At 41.0% G+C, this 25000-nt stretch overlaps 1 protein-coding gene across 1 annotated transcript in view; it reads left to right on the top strand.

Annotated features, from left to right (window-relative positions):
* Positions 1-2553: 2553 nt before the first annotated feature.
* CUNH11orf49 (chromosome unknown C11orf49 homolog) overlaps positions 2554-25000 on the top strand; it is an 84017-nt gene continuing 61570 nt past the window's right edge. Inside the window, exons 1-2 of the mRNA XM_042862559.1 lie at positions 2554-2634; positions 12614-12716. Coding sequence (XP_042718493.1) covers positions 2595-2634; positions 12614-12716 — 143 coding nt within the window. The 5' untranslated portion in view covers positions 2554-2594. The remainder of the gene's footprint in view (positions 2635-12613; positions 12717-25000) is intronic.

Raw genomic sequence — 25000 nt, 5'->3', positions numbered from 1 at the left:
CTACCAAATTCTATTCCTCCTCTCCAGCAGTAGCCTAGGATGAGAGACCTTATCGTAAAGTGCCAGAAATGCTAAACTAGTTATGGAATAGACCTCACATTAGAAAAAAATGCTTCCTGAAACCCAAGTGGTCAAATATTGCTATGATGGATCACAATCCTACCAGACATTGTGATATTTTTTGCTATATCTTTATAGGTAATAACATAACCTTGTATTTTCTCATTATGATACTATAATGCAATAAAATACACAGCAGTAATAGCAAGACAGCAAAGTCCTAAGTAGCAGCAAGTAAGGATAAACCTAAGTGCAGCAGCCATGGTTACAGAATTAAACAAAAAAAAAGTACTTACCTTTACAAGGCCTCAGCCACAAAGGGATCTCCAACAAGATCCACTCTCCTGCACTGCCAACCCTTAAGTGAGGTCTGGGAATGGGTGGATCCTGGCTCCAGCCCTTCCCATCACTCAGGTGCATCACATGCAGCTGAGCTCCCCTGGGTTGGCCCTGCCTTCCCCCCAGGTGTTCAATCACTGGTTCAAACTGTGACTTAGCATTTCTGCTACGCTCATTCTGTGTGAAAACATCTACTTCCCTTCTGCTGAATTCGTGGTCTCAAAAATATCCTGCATCAATACGTTCTATAATTTGATTTTATTTGGTATCAACAATCTCCCTTCTTTACATTTATGGCCTTTAAATACACTGACCTGAATGCACAAACTGCAAAACTGGATATGGAGAAGTTTTTAAATGAACTGTATTTTATCACAAACCCTTTTAGATAATGTTGTCATTTTCTATGTTATACCTGCTCTCTTTAACACAGTCTTATTTTCTATCTGATCACTCTTCACACTAAAGTATCTCATTGTTTCCTATGTTATTCTCACTACTTATCTTTTAAATATTTATATCTAAGACATATTAATTTAAAGACAGAGCAAGACAAAGAGAACAGAGTGACCCAGTCAGTCTGGTGGAAGGAATGTAAATAGGTTGGCTGCAACATCCTAATTGCTCTTTTTTATCAATGGTTTTGACTGTGAGTAGAGGTTGAAGATGAGTTTCCAGCAGCAACATTCAGCTTTTCCCCTGGAGTAAAAAGCAGCAGTAAAAGCAGGCTGTGTGCACATCTCTCTTAGCTGGCATGGAACTGTTTTCTTAAGAGTGTCTGGAATGATTCTATATTTTTTGTTTTAGGATAAAAACAATGTTGATAACATGGTGATGTTTACGTGATGTTGCTGCTAAGCAGTGTTGTACGGAGCCAAGGCCATTCTCAGAGAAGAGAGCTCAAGGAGCTAGGACGGAATAGGATTAAGACATGTGACTTAAACTGGCCCAAGAGATATTCTATAACGTATGATGTCATGCAGAAGGAGTTTTGAAGGGATGGGAGTTCATCTCGTGCTTTTGCACTGCTTGAGGGGCTAGCTGGGCTTTGGTTGGGATGTGGTGAGCAATTTCTTGTGTATCACTTGTTATATACATTCATATATTTATATGTACATACATACATACATATAGTCATAATTATCCTTTTCTTTTCCTCTGTCTTAGTAAATAGTTCTACCTCAACCTGCAAGTTTTAGGGTTTTTTTTCCCCCTTTTCTCTCTCCCATTCCATTGGGAAGGGGGGAAGTGTGCAAATGACTGCACGGTACTCAAACATCCGTTGGGTTAAACCACAACAATATCTAAGCGTTTTACTTAATTTCTGTTGCTTTGTATTTATCACTAAAAACACATAACAGTTCCCAGTCCCTCATTTGGAATTTCTGGGTTTACGCCCTGGGTTGGGATTTTTCTAATGCTGATGTGAGAAATTCCAAAAGTTTTTGGAAATTTTGGCCCCACCAGCTTCTGGGGAAGGGGCACTCAGCAGGGCCGGGTCCTGTTGTGGAAAGGTATCTGCCTGGAAAAGGGCCATTCCCTGAGAAATTCCCAGATAAGCAGAATGAGCAGAAGGAAGTAGCTCAGGACCTTCTGCTACTTCCCACTTTCCTGTGAACAACAGGCAATGCCTGATGCTCCCCATTCCTTCCTCTCTAGAGCACCAGGGTTGCAAAACAAACACAGGAGCAGAGTGAGCATTACTGACAAGACCGATGTAACTGCACGGGGCCTCCTTGGTCACTGCTGGCCCTGCTCTCCGGGATAAAGTTGTTACACAATACCCTTCCGTATCTTTATCGCCAAAGCCTTACTTTTCTCCTCATGTTGCTTGGTCTCTTCAGCCCTTTTCCCTCTGTTGAGTCGCCCGGCCTTGGAGCGCACAACCCACGCCGTCACTCACACCCTCCCTCAATGCCAGGCCGTCACATCATGCCGGGGATCCCTCCTCAGGACCAGGATGCCCCGCTCCTCCGCAGACCCTTCCCTCGGGGTCTCTCCATTCCCGACTCTCGCAGCCTCGCGTCGAGGCTGGCCGCGCCCGGCTCCGCGGTGCAGCTTTGGGGCCGGAACCCCGGCGGCGTGAGGGCGCGTTCCCAGCCGGGGCGAGCGGAGGAGCAACGCCGGGTCTGGGAGCCGGGAGCGTCGGGCGCCTTGGAAACGGACGGAAGCCCGGAGGAGGCGGCGGCGGCAGGATGCTGAGCCCCGAGCGGCTGCCCGGGCCCGAGTACCTAGGTGAGGAGCGGGGCAGCCCAGGCCACCGGCTGCCGTCCGGCGTCAGAAGGGCTCGATGGGTCGAGCAGCGTGCCGGCATCAGGGCCGCGTCGTGGCGGAGCGGGTGGGGGGAGCTCGGTGCCCGGCCTCAGCTCGGCCGGGGAGCGGCACCGCCGGGCAGGGTCTCTCTGAGGGGGCTGCGGTCTCAACTGATGGCCTGAGGAGAGCGTCAGAACGGGTGCTGCTCTTCGGCTGCGAGGGGGTCGGAAGGTGGGCTTTTTCTCTGAAATAAAGGTATTGTTTCCCGCTGATCTCTTTACGCCACATAAGATAAAAAACCTTTGATCTTACAAAGCAGCCGCTCCCCTGTGGGCTGCATCCCTTTGCTACGCCTTCCAGTGAACTAAAGGGCGAAATGATGAGGTGCTATTGTGTCAAGTGAAAGATAATTATGAAGGAAAGAAATCAATATGACGTCACTTAATTGCTAAAGAGGAGATGAACTGCAAGCTGTAAGCATTTGGAGTGTGTTCAAATCAGTGTTTTTGAAGTGAGACTCTTCAGCCATTACCTTCTAGGCCCGAGAGGCTGTTTGCTAATAACTGTTATTACAGTATACTTAATTTGCTGTGGCTTTGTTGTATAAGGAAAGGTAAAAAATGGTGCATGTTGGTTTGCGATACGTGTTTCAGCATGGTTTTGCTGTCTCTGGTAAGTCAGAGCTAGAGAAACATGGTGGCTTCTAGTAAATGGAAAGCTACTGTTGCAAGGGAAGGCTGAAGCAGCTGTTTCTCCAGCTCAACATTAGGATCAATGAGTCAGGATCCAAATTCCCTGCCAGAATGCCCCACAGCAATAAAAAGGGCTGAAAAGTTTAAGCAGAGGGGTGATCTACATCCTCTTGGAGTAGAACCTCTGCACTTTTGCTACTAGACTGCTAGTAGGTGCTTTGTACATGCCTACATAACCACACTGCTGTTCTGTGCTACAGAAACTCGAGGCCGGAAATAGGAGTTTTAGCTCTCTGCACAGGGTGATTCTTGAGAGAATTATGGATTTTAACTTTGGCGTTAGTTCAGGTATTCGAGAACAATATTGCAGCATGCCATTTAGATACACCCTTCAATTGTGTGTCACTCTGTTATACTACATCAGCATTTTCAGCCTACGCATTAATGGAGACACTCATAACTTTTCCACAGAATTGCTCTAGGCTGAAACTTGCAAAATTTCTTTTTTCTTTTTCTTTCTGTAACAAGCCAACTTGGTTTTGGGCTCATTTAATTGTTTTTAATGAAATAGGTGCTTAACTCTTACTTGTGTGAAACTTGTCAGTTAGCATTGAAACAGCCAAAACAAGCTAGGAAGCAGACTACCAATTTTTGTAATTCTTATAAGAAATAACCAATTTTCTGTTTTATGCCTAAAGCTTAGGAGAGGCATGACTTTGGAGATGTGTGCAATGTTGTACAAGCAGCTCTATTGAAATGAAATGTCTCCTTCACTCTCTATTTCCTGATCTATCACTTTTTTTTTTTTTTTTTTTTTTTTTTGAGTCACCTAAATTATTCCAATGTTTGGATTAAGAAAAGACTCATACAACTATGTGGGTAACCTGATTTAGCTGTGCACACCCCTGTTCATTGCAAGGGTGTTGGACTAGATGACATTTAAAGATCCCTTCCAACTTTAAGGACTCTATGATTGATTGTATTCAGATTGAGAAGCAATTGTCTAAGAGCTTGTTTGGTTGATCATGTAGGGAGGGCGTCCTTCTGTTTAAGTTGCAATCTATCCTCTGTTAGAAAGTGTTTGCTACGCTGGGATATTTTCACTGGCTGTAAATGTGATCAGGATTATTATTATTATTATTATTATTATTATTATTTTTGTCCTCATGAGGCTGCTCACAGATCCTATGGAATGAATTCTGTCTTCATAGTAGGAACTCAATAAGTAGTGTGTTCATAAGATACTTTTTCATTTTCTACATCGCCCTGGCATTCTGAAATTACTGTTATTTGGATTTGTCCTCTTCTGTACCTCTAAGTCTTGTTAATATTGTTGTCTGTTGTGGGGTTGTAAGCAATTGTGATTTTAAAAAAGTTTCACATTCTATAATTTCATTCTGAAGTTGCCCCAGGCTGCCACAGAAGATATTTTTTGAGTCTCCTAGGTTGGATGGCACCCTTTTCTCTCCTGATCTGGAATGAGCAAGCTTCACCTAGCCTCTTCTCTCCCTTTTCCTTTCTCAAGGCCCCAAACAGGCCAAATGAACTGAGTGGCCAAAGTAGCATTTTGTGCTACTTGAGGTTTTTTTCTTTCCCCCCCCCCCCCCCCTTCCCCCAAGGGTCTTTTTTGTGCCCAGTTTGGATGCTAGGAGGACAATACACACATAAGGGAAGTAGAAGCAGTTGTGAGTTAAAATAAAAATGAAAAAAAATGAATCAGGCCTTCACTCAAGATGAAGAATAAATGCAAATTTTTGATACAGAGAAGTTCCTAGGAAATGCGAATTTCATGCCATAGTGACTGTGAGACAATAGGTAGAAGAAGAACAGAGACAACCAGAATTCGGTGAATAGGAAAGGAGATGAAGTCTGTGAAGATGGCAGGAAGGCTGTGGGGAAGAAGCTGTAGCAAGGAAGATATTTAAAACAGTATTTTCACTGAGTAAACAATAGTTAGTGTTTGGGGATAGTGATGAAAATGTGTTTTACGTTTGATGAATGAAACTAGAATGACAGTAGGCAAAGTAAAGCTTATTTGGGACACTTTTCCATGCCTTCCTCATTATGGTTTAATAAGTGGTGATTGCTCCATTATTTATAACAGACTCAGAGCATTCAGTTTATTGTTCTACTCATGCAGCTGTGTTCTGAAACTTCAAATTGTAGGTTTCCCCATCTTCTCCATTAAAAAGAAAATGCTGAAGATTATCACAAATTTCGGAAGTTTTCTCTGGGGTCTCCTTCTTTCCACTCCCCAACTCCAGGAGGTTGTGTTTTTTTTTTTCTTCCTTTGCCAGCATAAGACATGTAAGAACACAAATACGCCATTAAGGAAGTACCTTATTGGTAAGGCATGGGGCTATCAAGTGCCAGTCCTGTTTCCTCATCTCTCTTAGGATGAGGACTTTAACTTCTTTAACTTCTCACGAGTTGAAAGAACTCATTCACGTTTTACAAAGCCAAGATTAGCTTCCAGCAAAGTACTTCAGTTATGCAGCAACCTTGCACAGAACTGGGGTTTACTCTTCTGCTGGACAGAAATACTGAGTTAGAAAGTCCAAGTGCACCCGCAACAAGTTTGTGGGTGACACCAAGCTGTGTGGTGCAGTCAGTGCACAGGGATGGGATGGCATTCAGAGAGCCCCAGACAAGCTGGAGCAGTGGGCCCAAATGAACCTTACGAGGTTCAACAAATCCAAGTGCAAGGTCAGGCACCTGGGTCATGGCAATCTGCACTATTACTACAAGCTTGGGGTGAAAGGATTTGAATACAGTTTTGCTGAAAAGGGCTTGAGAGTACTGGTGGATAGCAAGCTGAACATGAGCCAACGATGCGTGCTTACAGCACAGAAAGCCAACAGTATCCTGGGCTGTATCAAAAGAAGCATGGCCAGCAGGTGGAGGAAGGTGATCCTGCTCCTCTGCTCTGCACGGACGAGACCTCACCTGGAATGCAGCGTGAGGCTCTAAGCAGCATGATGTAACTGTAGGTTTCCTGTTCTCTGGTGTTGGAATGGGGAGCTTTTAAACTCAACCTTTCCAGCTATAAAGATTCTATGATCTTATGATTTTCTTTGCCATCACGTTCAATATTTAGGCTACTGTTACAATTGGAAAGATTAGTGCACTGGAAGGACAATACAGGAACATAACAGCAAAGGGACCAGTATGGATAGAAAGGTGTTTCACAGGAAAAGTAAAGGTGCTCACCTAGCTCTAAAGATCTAGGCTTGTAGAAAAGATTCCACAAGGGAAGGATCTCCAATCAGAGATCCTTCCCTTGTGGTACTCAGCCCTTAAATGAGATCTAAGAGAGGTGCAGCCAGGCTCCAGCCCTTTGTTCACACAGCTGAATTGCCTTCACCTGTGCTTCCAGGGCTGACCGTGTCCTTTCCCCAGGTGCTCAATCAGTGGTTCAGGCTGTGACTCATCTGTTCCCATACAGCTACACTTCTATCTAGGCATCATGAGAAATGTTGAGTCTCTTCATAGTTGAGACATTTGCCAGGCTTCTGTGGAGCACTTCATCTACGAGATGTTGTGGTCTAAAAAGAGAAAGCCTTTTCCTTTTCCCTTTCTTACTCTTTTGTATAAATAGGAAAGCTATAATGTGGAGGATGAATGACTTCCCTGCTGATGCATTAAAGTTTGCTTGTATGGGTGATAAGTCTGAATCTTCTTAGATTCAGTATCACACTTTCTCCAAAAGATTGCAGCTTCAAACCAAACCTGCTGTTGTACTACAGGACATCTACCTTAGCTTGATATCACATGGAATCTGATCCCAACTGAGGTAGATTTTCAGAACTGGAGAGTATAGAGGCCTGTGTGTTTGAGTATGCTTTGATAGGGAGCCTGTCAAAAGCTATCTAATGTCCTTGTAACAAGCCAGAATGGTCATTAATTCCACAGTGTTAATAACATGCTGAATAAATTCAGACTGATTTATTTTTTAGGGGAAAAAAGCTCAACAATTGTGCATCGAAGGGGTGGTGATGCCCCCCATCTGCACTGCATCTTGCAGGAGGTAGTTGCTGGCGGGACTTGAACAACGAAGGCAATCTCTGTGGGGTCTCAGGACGCGTGCGCAGCGAAAGACTATAATGTCATGGTTTGTTATTAATGTCTGATTAATTTTTTGAAAGAAATATTCAGTTACGGCCACAACAAAATTACAAAAGGAACCATTTCTCAATTTTTTTGTTGGAAGTGATTTTGAATCTGTGAATATACGGAATACGATGTGTTGTGCTGCCATTTAGCATGCATTCATGTTTCGCTCATATCATAGCGTTATCACTGGTATGGCCAGCTCTACTTCCATTTTGTTACACATTCTGTCCTTTAATCTTGTTTGTTAGGGTTAAGGAAATTATACTGCCAAGCTGTGCAAAGCTGTGAAGAACTATAGCTGTACAGTGATATAGCTCTTTGGTTGGTTTTATTTACATACTTCTCTTGCTAAGTCCATTCCTTGGGGATACCTGAAGACGTGAAAAAGAGCATCCTGAAAGATCATCAGTGCTGAAAAGTCTCTTGGAGCTGATGCTGGTCTGGTTTTGCAGTTTATACGCGTTATTATTGCTCACATAATATTAGCTATAATTGTTTTTATGTTACTGTAGTTGTCTCTTTCTAATGTGCTTTAATACAGTGGGGCTCTTAATTAAGCCCTGATTGAGAATAAATTCTGGAAGTTATTTAGGAGCATACAAACTAGCAGAGATTTAAAAACACCAAAAATATTTCATGTACATTAAATCTTGTAATGCTCTTGGAATTCTGATAACTAAAATGAATTATAATGGTAATTGCATCAAACAGTGTGTATTTTGAGCACTTCACATACAAGCAAACTTTAATGTTGTGTAGCTGAGGAGGAGGAGGAGGATAATTAATAAAAATCAGTCTCATTATCCAGGAATTCCCACTCCTGATTTTTCAGAACATTCCGTTATGCCAGGAATGAAGCAGCCATCAAAAAAACACTCATGCACACAGTAGATATTGCTCTGGTAGAGAGCTTGTGATCCATTAGAAGGCATCTCTCATGACAAGTTGAGCAATAATGTAGCTACCTGATTTGATGATTTGATAAATAAGACTCAACCTCTGCTCCAGGCTGTGGTTCTGCTGCTGCTTAAAACAGAGCATACCTGTTGACCTGTGCCGATGTGTATTTTAGCATCCTGTATAAGTTTATTCCAGTCTTTTTTCTGCTGGTGTATTCATCTTCAGGGTGAGGGGTTATTTTTGTTTTATTTTTGTTGGATAGTTTTATGGGCCACTTAAAAAAGGCAGATTTCTTGAAAAGAGAAGCTTCTTATTAACATAACCTTAGGGACGTGTACCGAAGTTGCAAAGCCAGGTAACTAATATGCAAAAGCAGAGTGGTTAACTCCATCACATTGCCATGGTGTGTTGGAAGGGACATTGTGCAACTCAAGGGCATGGCACTACAGCACATGTAAGGTCTTAATCCTCACTGCCTCTGAGTGCTGCTGGTAATAAAAAACTTACAAATATGCAATATTGTTACTTAAAGGTGGCATGTACTTTCCTTCCTCCTCCTGAATTTCTGACTTGGAGATTGTCAGTGCATACATTCTGTTTCACACAGTAGTATTTCCCTTTTCCTTCAAGACTTTCCTCAAATATCAGTTCTTGTTCTTAGAATATTTTTAGTCGAATCTACAAATTACCAGAACTGTTTGCTCTTGTAAGAAGAGACAAGTCATTCATTGGCTTATAAAAGCACTATTTTTACTATTGTAATGGAGAATGTAGGGATTGTGAACAGAGTGTGGATGTATTTCTTTGTCTGCCTTTTACTTGTAAGCCGGAGGAAACTTGGATGACCCGATCAGGCCTTGCTTGAATTGAACAGCCAGCATTCAACCTTGAATTTGGTTTTGAGCCAAAGGGCAGTAATTCCAAAATGCACTTTGAACCTTGAGCAAGTGAGTGACAGTGGGATGTTGGTGTGTGATAGAGTGGCAATGCCATCAGTGCCATTCTCTCAAGTGCTGTGGTAGCTGACTTTGAGAGTGCTATGTTGTATGTATTGCAATCAGTTGTGCGCTCTAGGTGCAATGTCACCGCTAGAGGTTTCATGATAAGAGTTAAGCTACTCTGTGAAAAGAAACTTACTTAGCATCATGTCATTGGCTGCCAGAAGATTGTTCTCTGTACTTCATGCTGTTCTATCTTTCTGTGAGAGGTGCCTGGCAGGTTTTAGGTCTGACAACAAGAAGGGGTACCTACCAAATATATGTGGCAGGCACGCTTGGTTCCATTTTGGGGTAGTGGCATGGGATTTTGAGTTTAGTAAAGGAGTTGCATGGTCCATTAGCTTGGAGGATTTTGTGTGAGTAGGGAGGAGAGCCATAGGTGGAATGAGCCAGAAGCAGTAAATGATGAGGATAATGTGTGTGGAAGCTGCAGTAAACTGGAATTCTATCTGAAGGACAATGAATAGAGAGGTCGGGTTGTAATTGTAGCATTTTGTGAGCATCTGAGCTTTCCATTCTGATTTGGACTTGTTGCTTTATTGCCAAATTGGCCTAAAAAATAGGAGCCGCATCTGTACCAATACAACATTAACTCCCTGAATTTTCAAAGAGTTTGAAACAGAATGAAAACCTATGAATAATCATGTTTATTTTGCATTGGACCCTGTGAATTTTTAACTTTGCACTTACATAAATAGGTAACATTGCCATATAGTTCCAATGTTTGTTGTGGAAAGTACCCTTTATATAAATTATGCCACTAATGTTTTGCTATAACTAGACCCGTGGCATTTCATTTTGTCTCTCTGGCCTGCTAGAACCTGCCCATAAATTAATTTTTTCTATGGCTTTTCTGTGTAGGATAGAGTTGGTTGGGCTACAAAACATACTGCTTGTACCACTCTGTGCAACTCGGCAGCCAGAAAACAGGAAGCCAGAGCAGGGCTTTGATTTAGCAGTGTGAACCACGCTACCTGGGAAACAGCACAGCAGTTGAAGAGTCAAGGAGAGAGGATTCTTAAGTAGATTGCAAGTGCTGTTTTGTTTTTAGCTTCCCTGCTCATCGTCTTCTTCCCTCCCCCGCTTTCCTATGTGTCTTTTGGGAAATAAGGAGAGACAATCTTCGCCAGGATCCTGAGACCATGCAACAAAAAGTTTAACAAATATCCATTTTTCAGTGACAGTATTCATCAGTGACCCATACATATCTGTGTACAATTTTAAGGGCATCAGAAATGTCTGAAATTCTGTGTTGAATGTTAATTTATTCTCCAGGAGCAGACTCAAAGGTATTTGTTAGAGAGGTCAGTCTTACTGTGATGTGTAGCACTGTGGGGACCATGCCTGTTTACTCCTTTAGGCTTTTAGGGGAGAGGTTAACAACTCTAAAGAAGTGGAATAACAAAAATATGTGTTCCACTGATAGAGGCTCTTCCACAACAGAGAGTGTATACATCCCCACAAGGTTTAGAAAATGGTTTTGCAGTTGAGTAGGAACATATTGTGGCCTGAGAGAAGTGGAAGCCTCTTTGCTACTGTGGTTTCCTGTCTTAATCTGGTACTGCTGACAGCTCTAGAGGGGCCTGGGAAGATGTTTCTGGGTGCAAGATGGGCTACATAATGAAGAGGGAAGAAGGATGGGCTGAAATAAAGTTACCCAGCTGCTGTTATCTTAAGACCGTGACTGAGCTGCACAACTCATTCCTCCCTCGGGGGACACAGGTGCGCAGAACTATTTTTCTTTAATCACTCACATAAATTAAATTTATTCCTTTGCATTAAAATAATTAAATAAAGCTACGCCCTGTATCTTTTAGTGCCAGATAATATCTTTGAACCTTTGGCTCACCATTTTGCTATCAGCTGCAAGGTGTTTTCCAGGGTGTGCTTAACCAATTTTACCATTGTCCTAAAAAGTGTTCTAGTCAGAGAAATCCCCTGATAGCAATCAATGTTCATATATACTTTTAATCACTGTATCCACTGGGAATAATCATTTCCGGGCCTCTCTTGAAGCCCACCTGCCCCACACTAAGATGAAAGGGACTTCCATGTTGTGTATCAAGTGGCACAGGCTTGATGCCTACCAGGATATTAAGCACAAATTAAAATGGTTTGAAGAATATTGATGTGGGTCTGTGGTTGGCCAGTTGCTAGTTGAGGGGAGTGATGCTGCCAAGTCTGGAACAGATTGGCAAGGAGCAAGAACAGCCTTCGCCTTTCCTATATCCCCTAAGGGTTTTCTCCTGCTCTTTTTAGGACACGACACTACTTGCAAAGGTGCAGTACCATACGTGTTTAGGATGGAGGTGTGTGCTTTGGGAACAGGGCTTGTGTGCTTTCCAGGTTAGGAACAATTTTCCTGGGTTCGTTGTGACTTGTTTTCTGATTGTTGAACTTGTAGGTTTGGAAAGTCTACTGCTTGCTAGCTGGTGCATCACGCCAGACTCAGCTCTTTGTTCCTCCGAGTTGATTTCCAGCCAAGAACATCAAAGGCGCTCAGTGGCAAATCTGCACTGTTTCCTTCCTGGCAAATGCTTGATTTCTGCAGTCTGCCCCCTGCAGAAGCAGCAAAATGGTTTGTCTTGTAGTCTTACTCAGAAGACTTCCTAGTGTGGTTGGGTACTGGCAGATCTGCCTCTTCTGAAACCTCCTCAGGTTTGGTCTAGGCAGTTACTTGGGACTGACTGTTGAGCAGTAGAAATCTCTCCTGGCAATGAGATCTGTTCCCTACCTGCCACTCCAAGGACAGTCATTGATGCTTGTGTGGCAAGGGATGTACTTTTCTGTGCACCTTTAGGAAAAAAACTTTACAGAACAAGCTTAAAGCTACTTGGCTTTGGTAAGCAGGGAGGGGCAGGGAGCACCTACATCTCTACAACAGCCTCATTGATCTATTGGTGATTTATATATGAAAGATGGCTGTGACTCAGAAGAGATGAAGAATTCCTCTTGGATAAGCATTTTCCAGCATAGCAGTCTCACAGCTCTGTCTCTTCTTCCTTCACTTGCAGAATCTCAAAGGATTTGAAAAAGGGTCCACGCTGTTAGTGACTAACTGTGTAGCCAGGAGAGATGGCAGGATTTAGGTCAGGAGTTCTGCTATCTGAATCTGGGGGAATAAAACCTCTGCTCTCTAAATGAGGGAGCAAATGCTCATTGGCTTGTTTTGTAAGGCCCCGACAAGGCTGGTCTGGGTCTGGGCTTTGCAGGCCCCTTGTATTCTAATTTCTGTCTCTTACTGTCTTTTATTTGCAGCTCAAAGGCATGTCCTCACGTACATGGAGGATGCAGTGAGCCAGCTGCTGGAGAACAGAGAAGATATTAGTCAGTATGGCATTGCCAGGTTCTTCACTGAATAGTAAGTACATCAGGACACTGCCAATAGGGCCAGCCTGAGAGAGGCTTTTGGAAACAGGCAGGGTACATGGAGAATAGAGCTGGACACATGCTGATTATGTTGTGAATGCTAGATTTCACTGGGTTAGCCAAGGGCTGCCTGAGTACGTCTCAGAAACGTGCATGGGTTTTCGTTCCGTTTGGTACCTCTCCTGTTACATTCATGTCAAGCAGCCACTTTGGGAAATGAAGCCTTTAAAAGCATATAGAAAAGCAAACCCTGCTTGGCTTAATCAGAGCTAGTAGCCACTTTCAAAAGCAGGGATTGTTTCTGGTTTCAGCAGTGCTTGTTCTTTCTTTTTCTGTTTGGATTCAAACTGTTTTGTCTCCTTGTGTAATTGTTATCGTGCTGAATGCTCTAATAGAATATCTCTCACTCTCCCGCAACCTGCCTAAGTCCTTAAAAATGAAAATAATTATTAGCACAGATAATCTTTTCCTACTAATTTGGGAAGTTGTTGGTTTTGTTTCTGTTTTTGGTGGGGGGAGTTGAAACTGTGTACTGATCTCCAGTGTTGTTGATGTTGACTCAGCCAATCACTGCATGTTTTGCCAACTTGATGTCTTACACAGTGTTTAAAAGTCTTCCGGCCACTTCATTAAGAAATCTGTTGGTAATGGTTGTGCTTGCAGTTGGTATGCTTCAGTCCGTCTTCTTATGCCCATTTGAAAATCCGCTTGTTTGCTTCTTTTGCTTCTTTTCCTGTTAATTTTTTTCTTGAGGCTAATGACTGTGCAGAGCATTTCACAGAAATCTCTGTACTACAGCTGTGGAAGAGGATTTCAGTGCACAGGAGCAGCTTGCTTTCTAGGCTGACCAGGGCCTTGTTGGTTTATTTTGTTTGTTTTTTACTGAAGTATGATGAGATCTAACTTCCTACTTGAGCTGTCTGGACAACTTAGGTTATGTTTTCCAGCACCATGCATATTTTAAACTTAGAGATATCTGAGATTCTCTCTGGTAAATTAGTAACTAAAATAAATTATGCAGCAAATCTGAGTGGAAATTCCTAAAGCTGTTTTTTTTTTTAAAAATAAATTTTTATACTGAGACAGAGTAACAAGCTGCTCGAGGCCAGTGCGGTTTTGACCATGCTTGGCAGAGGAAGTAAGATATGGGCCATCTTGCTACATCTGCTTATATAACAGATCTTTGAGGTAGATGGCATTGTAATGAGGAAATATGGTTTTTAGTATTACCTTAGCTATTTTGCTCTCAACAAATCAGTAAGAAAAGATTATCTGTGCTAATAATTATTTTCATTTTTAAGGACTTATGCAGGTAGCAGGGGAGCAAGAAATTAAAGCACTCAGCATGATAATTTAGCTTTGTATTTTCCCAATTACAAAATGCAACACTTTTCTGTATAAGTGTAGAATTAAGAAGAATCAAACAGCTAACTGAGGTTGTCTTGTTCTACTGTTAATCTTACTCTGCAGCTATAACTGGAGTAAAAATTGACTTTAAACGACCTTCAAAATCTATTTTAGAATAGATAAAATATTTGGTACTACGTGAGCTTTACAGGGATATTTATGTGTATGTATATGTGTACCTATATGTATATATGTATGTATGCACATATATATATGTAAGTATATAAAGATTTTGTCTTTAAAGTAGCCTGAACTCAAAATGCATTCCCTTTCTGTAGGGATATACCAAGATATAAAGATTAAAAAATAAAAATCAATGCATAGTATCCGGAATGCAAGTCTTATTGCACAAATAAATAAACAGTGCACTTGCACTATGTGAGCAAGTTGCAGTGCTAGTAGTCATTGTTAAGTGATGGTTGTAGAGAATTAATCTCTGGCAGTAGTTACTGGGGACAAATAATGATACAATCTTGTGTACTTGATATGACTGGGAATCATGATGCTCCATCTGATGCAGGTGACTTTCCACAGAAATAATACTGAGATTAATCAGCTGAACAAATAGTAAACAAGTTCCTAATGATAAAGAGCATGACTGTAGTGACCTCCACCCACATCAAAGTTTGTTTACCAGGATTGAAAGCAAGGTTATATAATACCCAGTTGGAATTGTTGTTCAGCCATCTATCCAAACTGGATTTGGTTTACATCTGCTTTCAAGTTGACACCTCGGGATGTTTTCTAAACCTTTGTTCATATATACTTCAAACGTTAAATAGTGGTCAAATAAGTCTTCCATGTTTACTTGAAACTGCCCACATTGCTTCTCTGCAGTATTTCTTCTTTCATCGTGTCCCGATAACCATTTTCACTTCCTATTCTTGTTCTGCTTCTGAAAGAATAAGTACTAATTCAAGATCATTTTAACAAACAGAATTGTGAGCATAGAGCACAACCATGTGATGGACTTATGTTTTTCCCAGTTACTTTCAAATATGTGAGTTTCTAAAGCAGCTCCATTCACACTGAAAATTCCACGGAGCATCTTATTTCCTGAAAGATGGGAATAGACCACATTTGTTTGTTTGTTTCACAAGTAATAAAAAACTGCTCACTCATTTTTTCCTTTTGTGATATGGGTGGAACTTAGCAGATGGCATTGTGTCCAAGACCCAAAGCACAAACAGCCTTAGTAATTCTGAGAGCTGTGAAACTCCTAGCATGTGAAGTGTATGAAGCTTTATTTGAAATGAAGAATAAATGATCACAAATATAGACTTAGATCTAACAGGAATTTTCCCAGAGCTTAGTTTTAAGCTCTTACTGCCCAGTGAAATTGTACTTGTCTACCTGACTGTGTGTGTTCAGGCTGTGCTTTGAGAACTTCACCAGCTTGTACTGCTCTGTCAAGCAAACTTGACTTGTATTTTAATCTTAATGCCTTAATACTCAAAGATAACTTGTGAGATTCCTAAGGTTTGTGTGCACTGTTCCAATGTTTTGCTTGTTCCATGTTATTCTATGAAAGAGGGTTGGCATGCCCATATTTAGAAGCATGCTATTGGGATTTACGATAAAGGGACTTGTTGGGGGTGTCTGATTTTTCATACTGTTCATTCCTTGCTTGTGTTTACTTACAATTAGAGACTAAGCCCAGAATTCAGCAAGCCAGCATGTAGACCCACAGAAGTAACTTTTTTTAAAGTATGGGATAAAGTAACACAAGTTTTGTAGCTTTGCCAAGATAATGAATCACAGAATCACAGAATGGCCAGGATTGGAAGGGGCCTCAGGGATGATGAATCTCCAACCCCCCTGCCACATGCAGGGCCACCAACCTCCATGTTTAATGCTAAACCAGGCTGCCCAGGGCCCCATCCAACCTGGCCTTGAACACCTCCAAGGACAGGGCATCCACAACCTCTCTGGGCAGCTGTTCCAGCACCTCACCACTCTCTGGGTAAAGAATTTCCCCCTGATGTCCAAATTTCCCCCTGATGTCCGAGAAGAAGTTTGTGTGTCAAGTATGGGTTCTACGTATTAACTCATTTTAGAGGGTACACTGTACAATAGCAGTGTCCATGCACTCTTCTGACTGGATTCATCACAGAAGGATGCTCATGGCTACCTATCATGTCTCTATCATGGACTGCGGTGCCCTGCCTTACCGGGAGTCACTTGAAAACATTGTACAGTTATAACAGCCATTTTATAGGTGATCATTAAGAAAAGATTAGTTTTGTTGGGATTTAGCTTATCTGAGTGAAATTTCAGAGTTGAAAAACTATGTGATCATGCATCTCTCTATGTATGGATCAAGCTGGAAGTGTTTTGCAGGCAATAAGTTGTTCCTTGTTCAGGAAATGAAGCCAGTTATGTATTCCACTGCTATCCACAGCCGAGCACTAAGATTGCTGATTGCAGAGGCCTGACCCTTGTCTTTACTGCTCTCCTTCCAGAATATTTTTAGCCTTCAAGGATACTTTTTTTCTCCCACTTTATTTGGTTGTTCATTTGTCCCAATCATGTGGACATCTGCTTTCAATCTTGGGAGTTCTTTGAGGCTTCTCTCATCTGACTCACTCCTGACTCTTACAAGAATGGGCTCAGTCACCCTTCTGCCAATTAATCCGCATCTTTTACCTAAAAGAGTAAAATTGTGCCTCTCTCAGGGCTGGTTTGGATTTTATAGATTTGCTGAAATGCTACTGGTGTTTGTTCATTACAAACCCAAGAAATCTCTGCTTTGCTTTTGAATCTCCATGAAATGCAGACTCTTGAAAGCCCTTTGTGTAATTACAGACTAATGCTGCTTTACTTCTTCCAACCTAAATTCTGCGCCAGCATATCTTAAAGGGACACGTTCCTCCTATGCATTATTTATCATCCTATTTTCTTGATTGTTCCTGTACTGAAGAAAAAGAGGGCCCCTGTGCTAATGCATTTGATCACTCAGTGGGAATGTGCGTTGTGTCCTACTTTAAATTTTCTGGGATCTTAAAGGGAAGCTGTGTTTATTTCACTTTAGCTGGAAGAAACAGCAAAAAACTGTCCTTGACCAAAAGACTTTCCATTAGTAATTTTTGTTTTTTCATCTATGGTAGTAGTTTGCTTGAAACTTTCTCTCCCAGTTTGCAGGTAGATACCCTACGCTGTCCAATGCTCTTCTAGAAGGTTTTGGTGTGGTGTTTTTTTTGTTGTTGTTGTTGTTGTTGTTTGTTTTTAATGTACCTCTCCCAGAACACTTCTTGTTTTCCTTTGTTTATGGCGAAATGTTTTCCTGTCCATGTGCCAATTGCAGGATGATTGAGAAAGACATCTTACTGTTTGCTTGCAGATGCATCACTACCTCCACTGGGCTCTGTGCATACTGATTCATGTCCAAGATCCTCTTTTTCTGTAAGGGGTTTTTCATCTGAGTCTGACTTGAAGTATCCCTGCTGGATCATGTTCACATTTGTGTGCTTTCTGATGACAGTTTTGATAAGTTATCTACAGTGTGCTTGTTCATTGGGAATGATGGTTAGACACTGCATTTAGGTCCTTTAGAATAGATTTTTAGTTTAAAATGCAGGTTTGCACTGTGTAGAGCACTATTTTACACAGGGGAACGCTTTATTTATAATATTGTGGCCAGCAGGAGCAGAGAGGTGATCATCCCCCTCTACTCAGCACTGGTGAGGCCGCACCTCGAGTACTGTGTTCAGTTTTGAGCCCCTCACTACAAGAAAGACACTGAGGCCCTGGAACGTGTCCAGAGAAGGGCAACGAAACTGGTGAGGGGTCTGGAACACAAACCTTATGAGGAGTGGCTGAGGGAGCTGGGAATGTTCAGTCTGGAGAAGAGGAGGCTCAGGGGAGACCTCATTGCACTCTTTGCACTCTACAACTTCCTGAAGGGAGGTTGTGGTGCAAAAGGGTCTGGCCTCTTCTCCCAGGCAAATAGTAGGACCCAAGGAAACGGCCAGAAGTTATACCAGAGGAGGTTTAGGTTGGATATTAGGAGAAACTTTTTCTCTCAGAGGGCGGTCAGGCACTGGAATGGCTGCCCAGGGAGGTGGTGGAGTCGCCATCCCTGGCAGTGTTCAAGAGGCGCCTGGATGAGGAGCTACGAGAGATGGTTTAGTAGCTTGTGGTACTAATAGGAATGGGAGGGTGGTTGGACTAGATGATCTTGCAGGTTGTTTCCAACCTTGTGATTCTGTGATTCTGTGATTCTGTGATTATTTAGTTCAGAGTAACAGGATTGGTAGCGCTGTATAGCTCGAGGTCATTGGATAGAAAGTTTTGAGAAGTATTAACTTATAGTAAAGAAGGTACCTCATTTTGTCCTGCTCCTTAGATTGGCTGGGACCGTTTGTTCAATTTGCTCCTTAGGGGCTACTGTGATACTGCTCTTTTGGCTTAATCTGGCAATAGCAGTGACACCAGCTTGTCTAGTCTTGTACTTCTATGTTGTGATACCTGGATGAAATCTGCAGGGGAAACAATGTCCTCTTGTTTAAAATGGTCTCTATACCCTTGGGGAATGGAAAAGGCAGAAGGGAAGGGCCGGAAATGGGACAGATGGGATGCCTGTGAGAAATAAGCCACTCACTGAGGGCAGTGCTGAATGACAACTGGAAATAAGCTGAATTATCTGCTTATAAAGAGGAGAGGTTCTTAGAGCTATCTTAGAGCCACTTTTTTTCTTTCTTTTTTTTTTTTTTTTTTTGCATCTGTGTGTATGTAGGTCTTATCATCATCATCTTGCTGTCATCTGCACTGTATCTTTCCTCTTTTCATTGTAACTTGTTGTGTCTTGTTTGCAAGGATAGTATGAGCTTGTCAAGACAGAAATTATATTGTACTGCGTGTACTTTACAGCATCCAGCACTGTAGAACATTTACAGCTGTACGAAGTGTGGAGGCATAAACAACAGAAATAGTGAGAAGGTCCTTAGGGCTTTGACAAGTTGTACTGTATTCCCTTTTTGAGAGACGGAGCTTAATCAGGTGTCATCATTTGAATTTTTATTATTATTATTATTATTATTATTTTTATAAACTTGCATCTAGGAAGCAAAAATTCTTTCAGCTACTTACAGCACATGTTGATATGCTCTCTAATACTATTTTTGCAATAGACATTATGTTTTGCATGTTCTTCCAGTACTTCTTCAGAACTTCAGAACCTCTGCAGTTGTTTTGCTTTGGAGAGAAAGAATCAAAATGATCACAGTCGGTGCATGACTGCTGTGAGCCATGTGATAGGGATGAATTTGCTGCTGTCAATGGCCCAGCTGTGAAGGAGCTCTTTGGGCTGAGAATCTCAGCTGGGATTATGAGCTTGATGGCTCCTGACTGTCTCTTACTTGAGATTTCTCGATCCCTATGACACTGCATAAGAGCGCTGTCTGCATCTCCTTTACTCTGCAGTTATCAGTAGAGAGAGAATAAATACGTGCATTCTGAGAGGCAGTGCTCATGCCAGCAACTCTGAGGAGATTCTGCAGTTAACGTGAATAAGTTCCTCAGAGAGGCATTTTGAATGCCTATTTCTGGAGAACACGTGCATTTGCAGGACTGAGTTTGGTGGTAAATCTTTCTGGGGATCTTATAATAGTTGCATATCTATCTCTACACTTACAGATGTGTGGCTAATGGACACAAAGCCTTTCCGTTGAGGTCCATTTGTTGCTTTCCAATCTTGCCCCTACAGAGAAGTATCAAAATAGGAAAGCCTTTCCTTTGTAACCTAAGTTTCTCCAGCCCATAGCAGAAATGAGACTTCAGTACCACCTGCTTGCAGTGTAAGGGGTGTACATTTTGTATGATTGTTTGTTATTTTAAATTAGATGAATTTTGTGTAGAGCCTGTGGATTGCCTGTAGCTTGATTCTTTATTACAGGCCTTATTTATTTATTTATTTTTAATAGCAGAAACAGCATTAATATCTTCATCTTGCCAGCAGGTTCTGCAAAGTCTTTCTTTTCCCATAGTTGTTTCTTTGTAACAAACATTGCAACAAGTCCTAGCGTGCCAAATATGTTGATTGGGATGGCTGCTATTGAGTAAACTGCTGGAAAAAAATGCATATATTAACAGGAATAACGCACTCATCCTCACTGTAGTTTGTACATGTTGCAAATATATTAGAAGAAGTATTGATTTTTCCCCTCCCTGTATACATGAGAAGTTAACAGGAGAGCACATGCTTGGATGAATCTAAGCCCTTACAAAGAAAACAGAGGGGAAAAATCTAAAAGAAGAAATTTTGGTAGTAGGACAAATTTATAAAGTTTGTAGTTAGAAGAGCAAGTTGAATGCAAGAGGCAATATTTACTTTTAATGAGGTATTCAGTAATGTACTCCACACAGGAAACGTATAATACTGTTGTGGTGACAGGAAAACCTAGAGAACTTGCCATAACATACAAATGCTAGCACTTGATATCAGCATCTTGGCAGCACAGGACAGTTCTCCATGGATAAGCCTCCACTTCTAAATAGCCAAGCTGCAGTATGCTCTTGCTACTTGAACAGAGACAACTGCAAGTTCTGTATGCAGCGTGGTCCAAATATGATGCTTCAAGCATGTATTCACTGTGTATCAATGCTGTCTTTACTTGCTTTGTTCCTACTGCTTTCTGTAATGGAAATTATATATTTGCAATCTTTGTCAGAATAACTGAAGGAGAATTGGGCTGGCTGCCTTATGGAAGAGCTTTCTGTGTAGTTGGGTGTGTCTCTATTCCTTCATACAGCCTTGAATGCTGAAAGGCAACATGATTGCCATAGAGTTGAGGTGCCTCCAGTGATCATTGAAATTGCATATAGGAAGTGTTACCAACACTGAAAAACAAACACTTGAAATTTTTCAAAAGGTGAAGTGCAGAAACTTGGCAAACTGTAAGAGTGTTAGGGCTACACATATCTGTGTTGGCTGGCGTTTGTGCTCTTTCTCTGTGCTATTTTTGAATGCACTATCCTTTCTCTGCTTTTAGTTCATAATTCTGTTTATGCTTTCAAATTTTCTCATTGTAGTTACAAATATTGCTAATACAGATTTGAACGTGCATACGTGATCCCTGGAAATTAATTTCAATAGAATGCTGAAAACTAGTCACTTTCATCTGGATTAGAAGGTAACAGAAGTGATTTTATTTGGTACACCCTGTTTGTGATGTAGCTTTCATACTTGACCAGTCCACTTGAGCTGTCTGCATTTGGCAGTGCAACAAAAGAGATATGTAAGTCATTGCAGCTCCTAAGAACATCTTTAATGAGCCTCTTGTGTGAGCTCTTTGTGGTTATTTTGCCATAACTTATCAGTTGAGTATTTCATAGGGATCATCGTGTCCCTTTTTGGATGACTCTTTTCTTTTTCTTTTTTCTCCAACTATCAATTGTTTTTCCTATATCCATGGTATATGACAGTTACTTCCCTTTCCCTGTTTCGGCATTTCTGATTGCAAATCTCCGCTCTGCTTTAGTTTGAATTCTTGCAGAAGCAGAAAGGTCCTTCAGTCAGAATCTTATATTGTATGTCTTCCAGTGAGGAATGCTCTGGAACTGAGCTCAATGTAATGCTAAACAGATACTCAATGTGCAGATTGCTGTTTGACAAACATCTTTCTCCATCATTCTGGAAAACGTCTTATTTGTGCTTACTGAGTCACTCAGTGTTGGAATATATAGGGAGGGAAAAACTGAGACAAATAGCGACTTACCCACAACAGATGTACTGGGTCTATTTACAGTCTTTTGCATACAGTCTGCAATGTGTATATAAAGCAGTAATCTCTTTTCATACTTGGTCACCAGCTGTAATGATTAGATTTCCTGCAGCTTCTGTAAATGTTTTGAAGAAAATTGTTTTAGAAACATGGAATTGGCACCTGGAATGTGCCAATGGAAAATGGCAGTGGAAATACAGTAGAACATAGAAGCCTTAGAAAAGCAAAGTAACATAGAAAATTTGGAAACTAACGGTAATGTTTTTACTTTACAAGGAATTTACAAGTAATGAGTCATAGTTTAATCCTTATCTGCAATTAATTTTTTTAATATGCTATTTTCTCCACGAATATTTTACATGTCTTAAGATAGAACAGAATCACTGCTGAATACGTGATGATTTCAGCATTAACAATACCCTTTTGGTTTAGTTTCATTAAAGTATCTTGCTGTGAGTCTAGATTATTATATGCATTCAGGAGATCAATTCCAGAAGAATACTTGGCTTTTATCTATCTAAGTAGCTTGCTCCAAAAGTAATGCCTCCTATTTATTTCCACGGAAACTGTCTCAGATTGAAAGAGCAGAGTAACGCTGTTTGATAGAGCAAATTCTCATCTATAAAACATTGTTTTTCAACATAGTCACCACCATATGTTATGTTGGTTTTTTTGGTTTTGTTTTTTTTTTTGCCAGCAATGAATAAGAGCCTGCATGCCACTCTCGTATAAATCTGCACCAGTGGAAGTGAACCACCGCCATGGCTGTCACTGCTGAAATGCATCACCCAGTGCCTCACTGTGCCCACATTCGCTGTTTTGTTTCCATAAACATTCAGCAAACATCAGTGGGTGCAATTATTTCCACATGGAGAAATTCAGTGACACACATTTGCTTCATATGCACTTTCATGTCTGAAGCCATTCTGTCAGACTGCCTCTCTGCTGCCAGCTGTCACACAGCAACAACGTGTAATGGAATAGTGGTGGGAAGACTCAGCCTCTACTGCCATATCACCAATATCCACCTCTGATAATATATCAGAGGCCACCAACATCGTATAATAGGAGGCATTATTTTCAGAGCAGCTCTCGTGTATTTGTAAGACTGTATTAAAAAGTAATGAAGTAATTTAAGCTTGAGATGCATTTTATCTTTATAAGCAAGATTTTAAAGAAAAAAATGGAGCAGGATTGAGGTGTTTTACATTTTGGTAATGCTCAGTCTTAGACTGTAGAATGTTCTGGTGTTACAGGTAATTTTGAGGAGCATTTCTGATTGTCTTGCAACGAATATGTGTCTTTCAACTATGGACATGGCCAACAAATGTAAATTTTTTCCTAACCTGGATATGCCAAGCTGCAAAAAATCACAAATGCTTACAGCAATGGGATGTAATAAGATTCTCTAATAAGATTCCTTATCCTTTGCAGGATAAAATCCCCTAAATGTCTCCATATCACCATGAGTAGCAAACAGTTGTAAGCCCTATAGTTCTATCTCAACTGAAAAGTGCATTTAAAAAAAAAACCTTATTTTAGCTTCTTCTCTCCTTTTTTTTTTTTTAAAAAACCCTAATATTATTTTCTTTTTTAATCAAATAGAAATCAAACGAAATCAATTCCAAAAAAAACAGACTTTTGATGCTGTCTAGTGATGAAACCATACAACCTCTGTATACCTCATATAATTATCCTCAGAGATTTGCAGTAATCTCATGCCCTGTAAAATTAATCCTATTGCATATCTCCAAATATGCTGGACGAACAGCGGCTGGTCAACGCTACAGCCATGCAGTTGTAGTGAGCATTAAGTGGTTTAGCTAAGTAATCTCTAAATTGATGTTAACGAAAATTGATGGAGGTCCATCTATAGTAAGGAAACAGCAGTGTTCATTTGTTGCCATGATGGAAATACTGGAAGCTGCTTAGTCTTTAATGTGCTGTATTTCATGCCAACAAAATTGAATAGGTGAAAGAGTATTAGTTGTAATTTTTTCCTTCTAAAATTCCCCCCTCTAACCAAGACTGAAAAGAGCAAATGTGGAGGCTGCACACATGGTGGAACTGTATTGAATCTCCTTTGAAAATAATTAAGAAATTATATTTCAGTGGTTTGTGGATTGTAGTCACTGTGATGTGATTGTGCTACTGTCTTTTAAACTAATCAAATTCTGATTTTCAAAACATGGAACTGTCTTACAATGAGGTGTACAGGAGACTACCTGCAGAATGGAGCAAGCGGGCCTTTTACTTATGCTTGTTGCTTTGGCCTCACCTTTCTGAGAAGCCAGTGTGCCTTTACTCACCATTATGTTTTGTTCTCAACAGTACAGGATGGGTCATTCAATACTGTTTGAATTCAAACTCCTCCTTCAGTGGACATTGATGTTTTGTTATCAAATTCCATCTCCAGTCAATGTCAGTTCCATAGCGTCTTCCAAAGTTGTTAAACCAGGGTAAATCTGTACACCACTGTGTGAAGTTTTCATTTTTAACTCTGTTTCTCCTCCTTGTACCATCCTCTCTCCCATGCTTCCAGTTCTCTGAATGGTTTCTGAATCATCTTGAAACTATTCACAACATGACAGGGAGAGCAAAACTATCTGTTTGCTTATGAATTAAGGCAAAGAACACAGATCATGGCTGTGTGTTAATAATGTAGAGGACTTGAATCTCCCATGCCCTCAGAGTATTGAAGGTCATAGAGCAGCTCAATAAGGAATTTTCTTCTTCCTTATAATGGCTACCTAGACCAGTTTGAACAAATACTAAATACATTAGCTGGGGAGTTAACAGCTTCCTTTGTGTAATTCTGGATATATATTTTCTTAACATGTTTGGGGTAAAACGAGGGTTTTGGAGTGCAGCTGGGTAGGAACTTACAGTGATCTCCATAAAACCAGTTACAACAGTATTCACACAGCCATCTCTGTGGTGGGCAACACGCTGTGGTTTTGTATTCTACTGTAAAAAGTAGACCTCTGTTTATACCATCAAGGCATATCTAGACTCATTGAAACACCATGTGGTCTGAAATTACCTGATCAGACTGAAAAAGCTACTCCTAGTGATTGATGCTTATCTCTGAGGCTTCATTACTTTTCCCTAAGCACCTTAGAGGACTTCTGCATGGCTATTTACCATC

Source organism: Lagopus leucura, unplaced genomic scaffold (assembly GCF_019238085.1).
Source record: "Lagopus leucura isolate 7727_CA_CO unplaced genomic scaffold, USGS_WTPT01 Super-Scaffold_1, whole genome shotgun sequence".
Lineage (NCBI taxonomy): Eukaryota > Metazoa > Chordata > Aves > Galliformes > Phasianidae > Lagopus > Lagopus leucura.
Note: the sequence above shows the minus strand (reverse complement) of the source record. Positions and strands in the feature narration are given on the sequence as shown.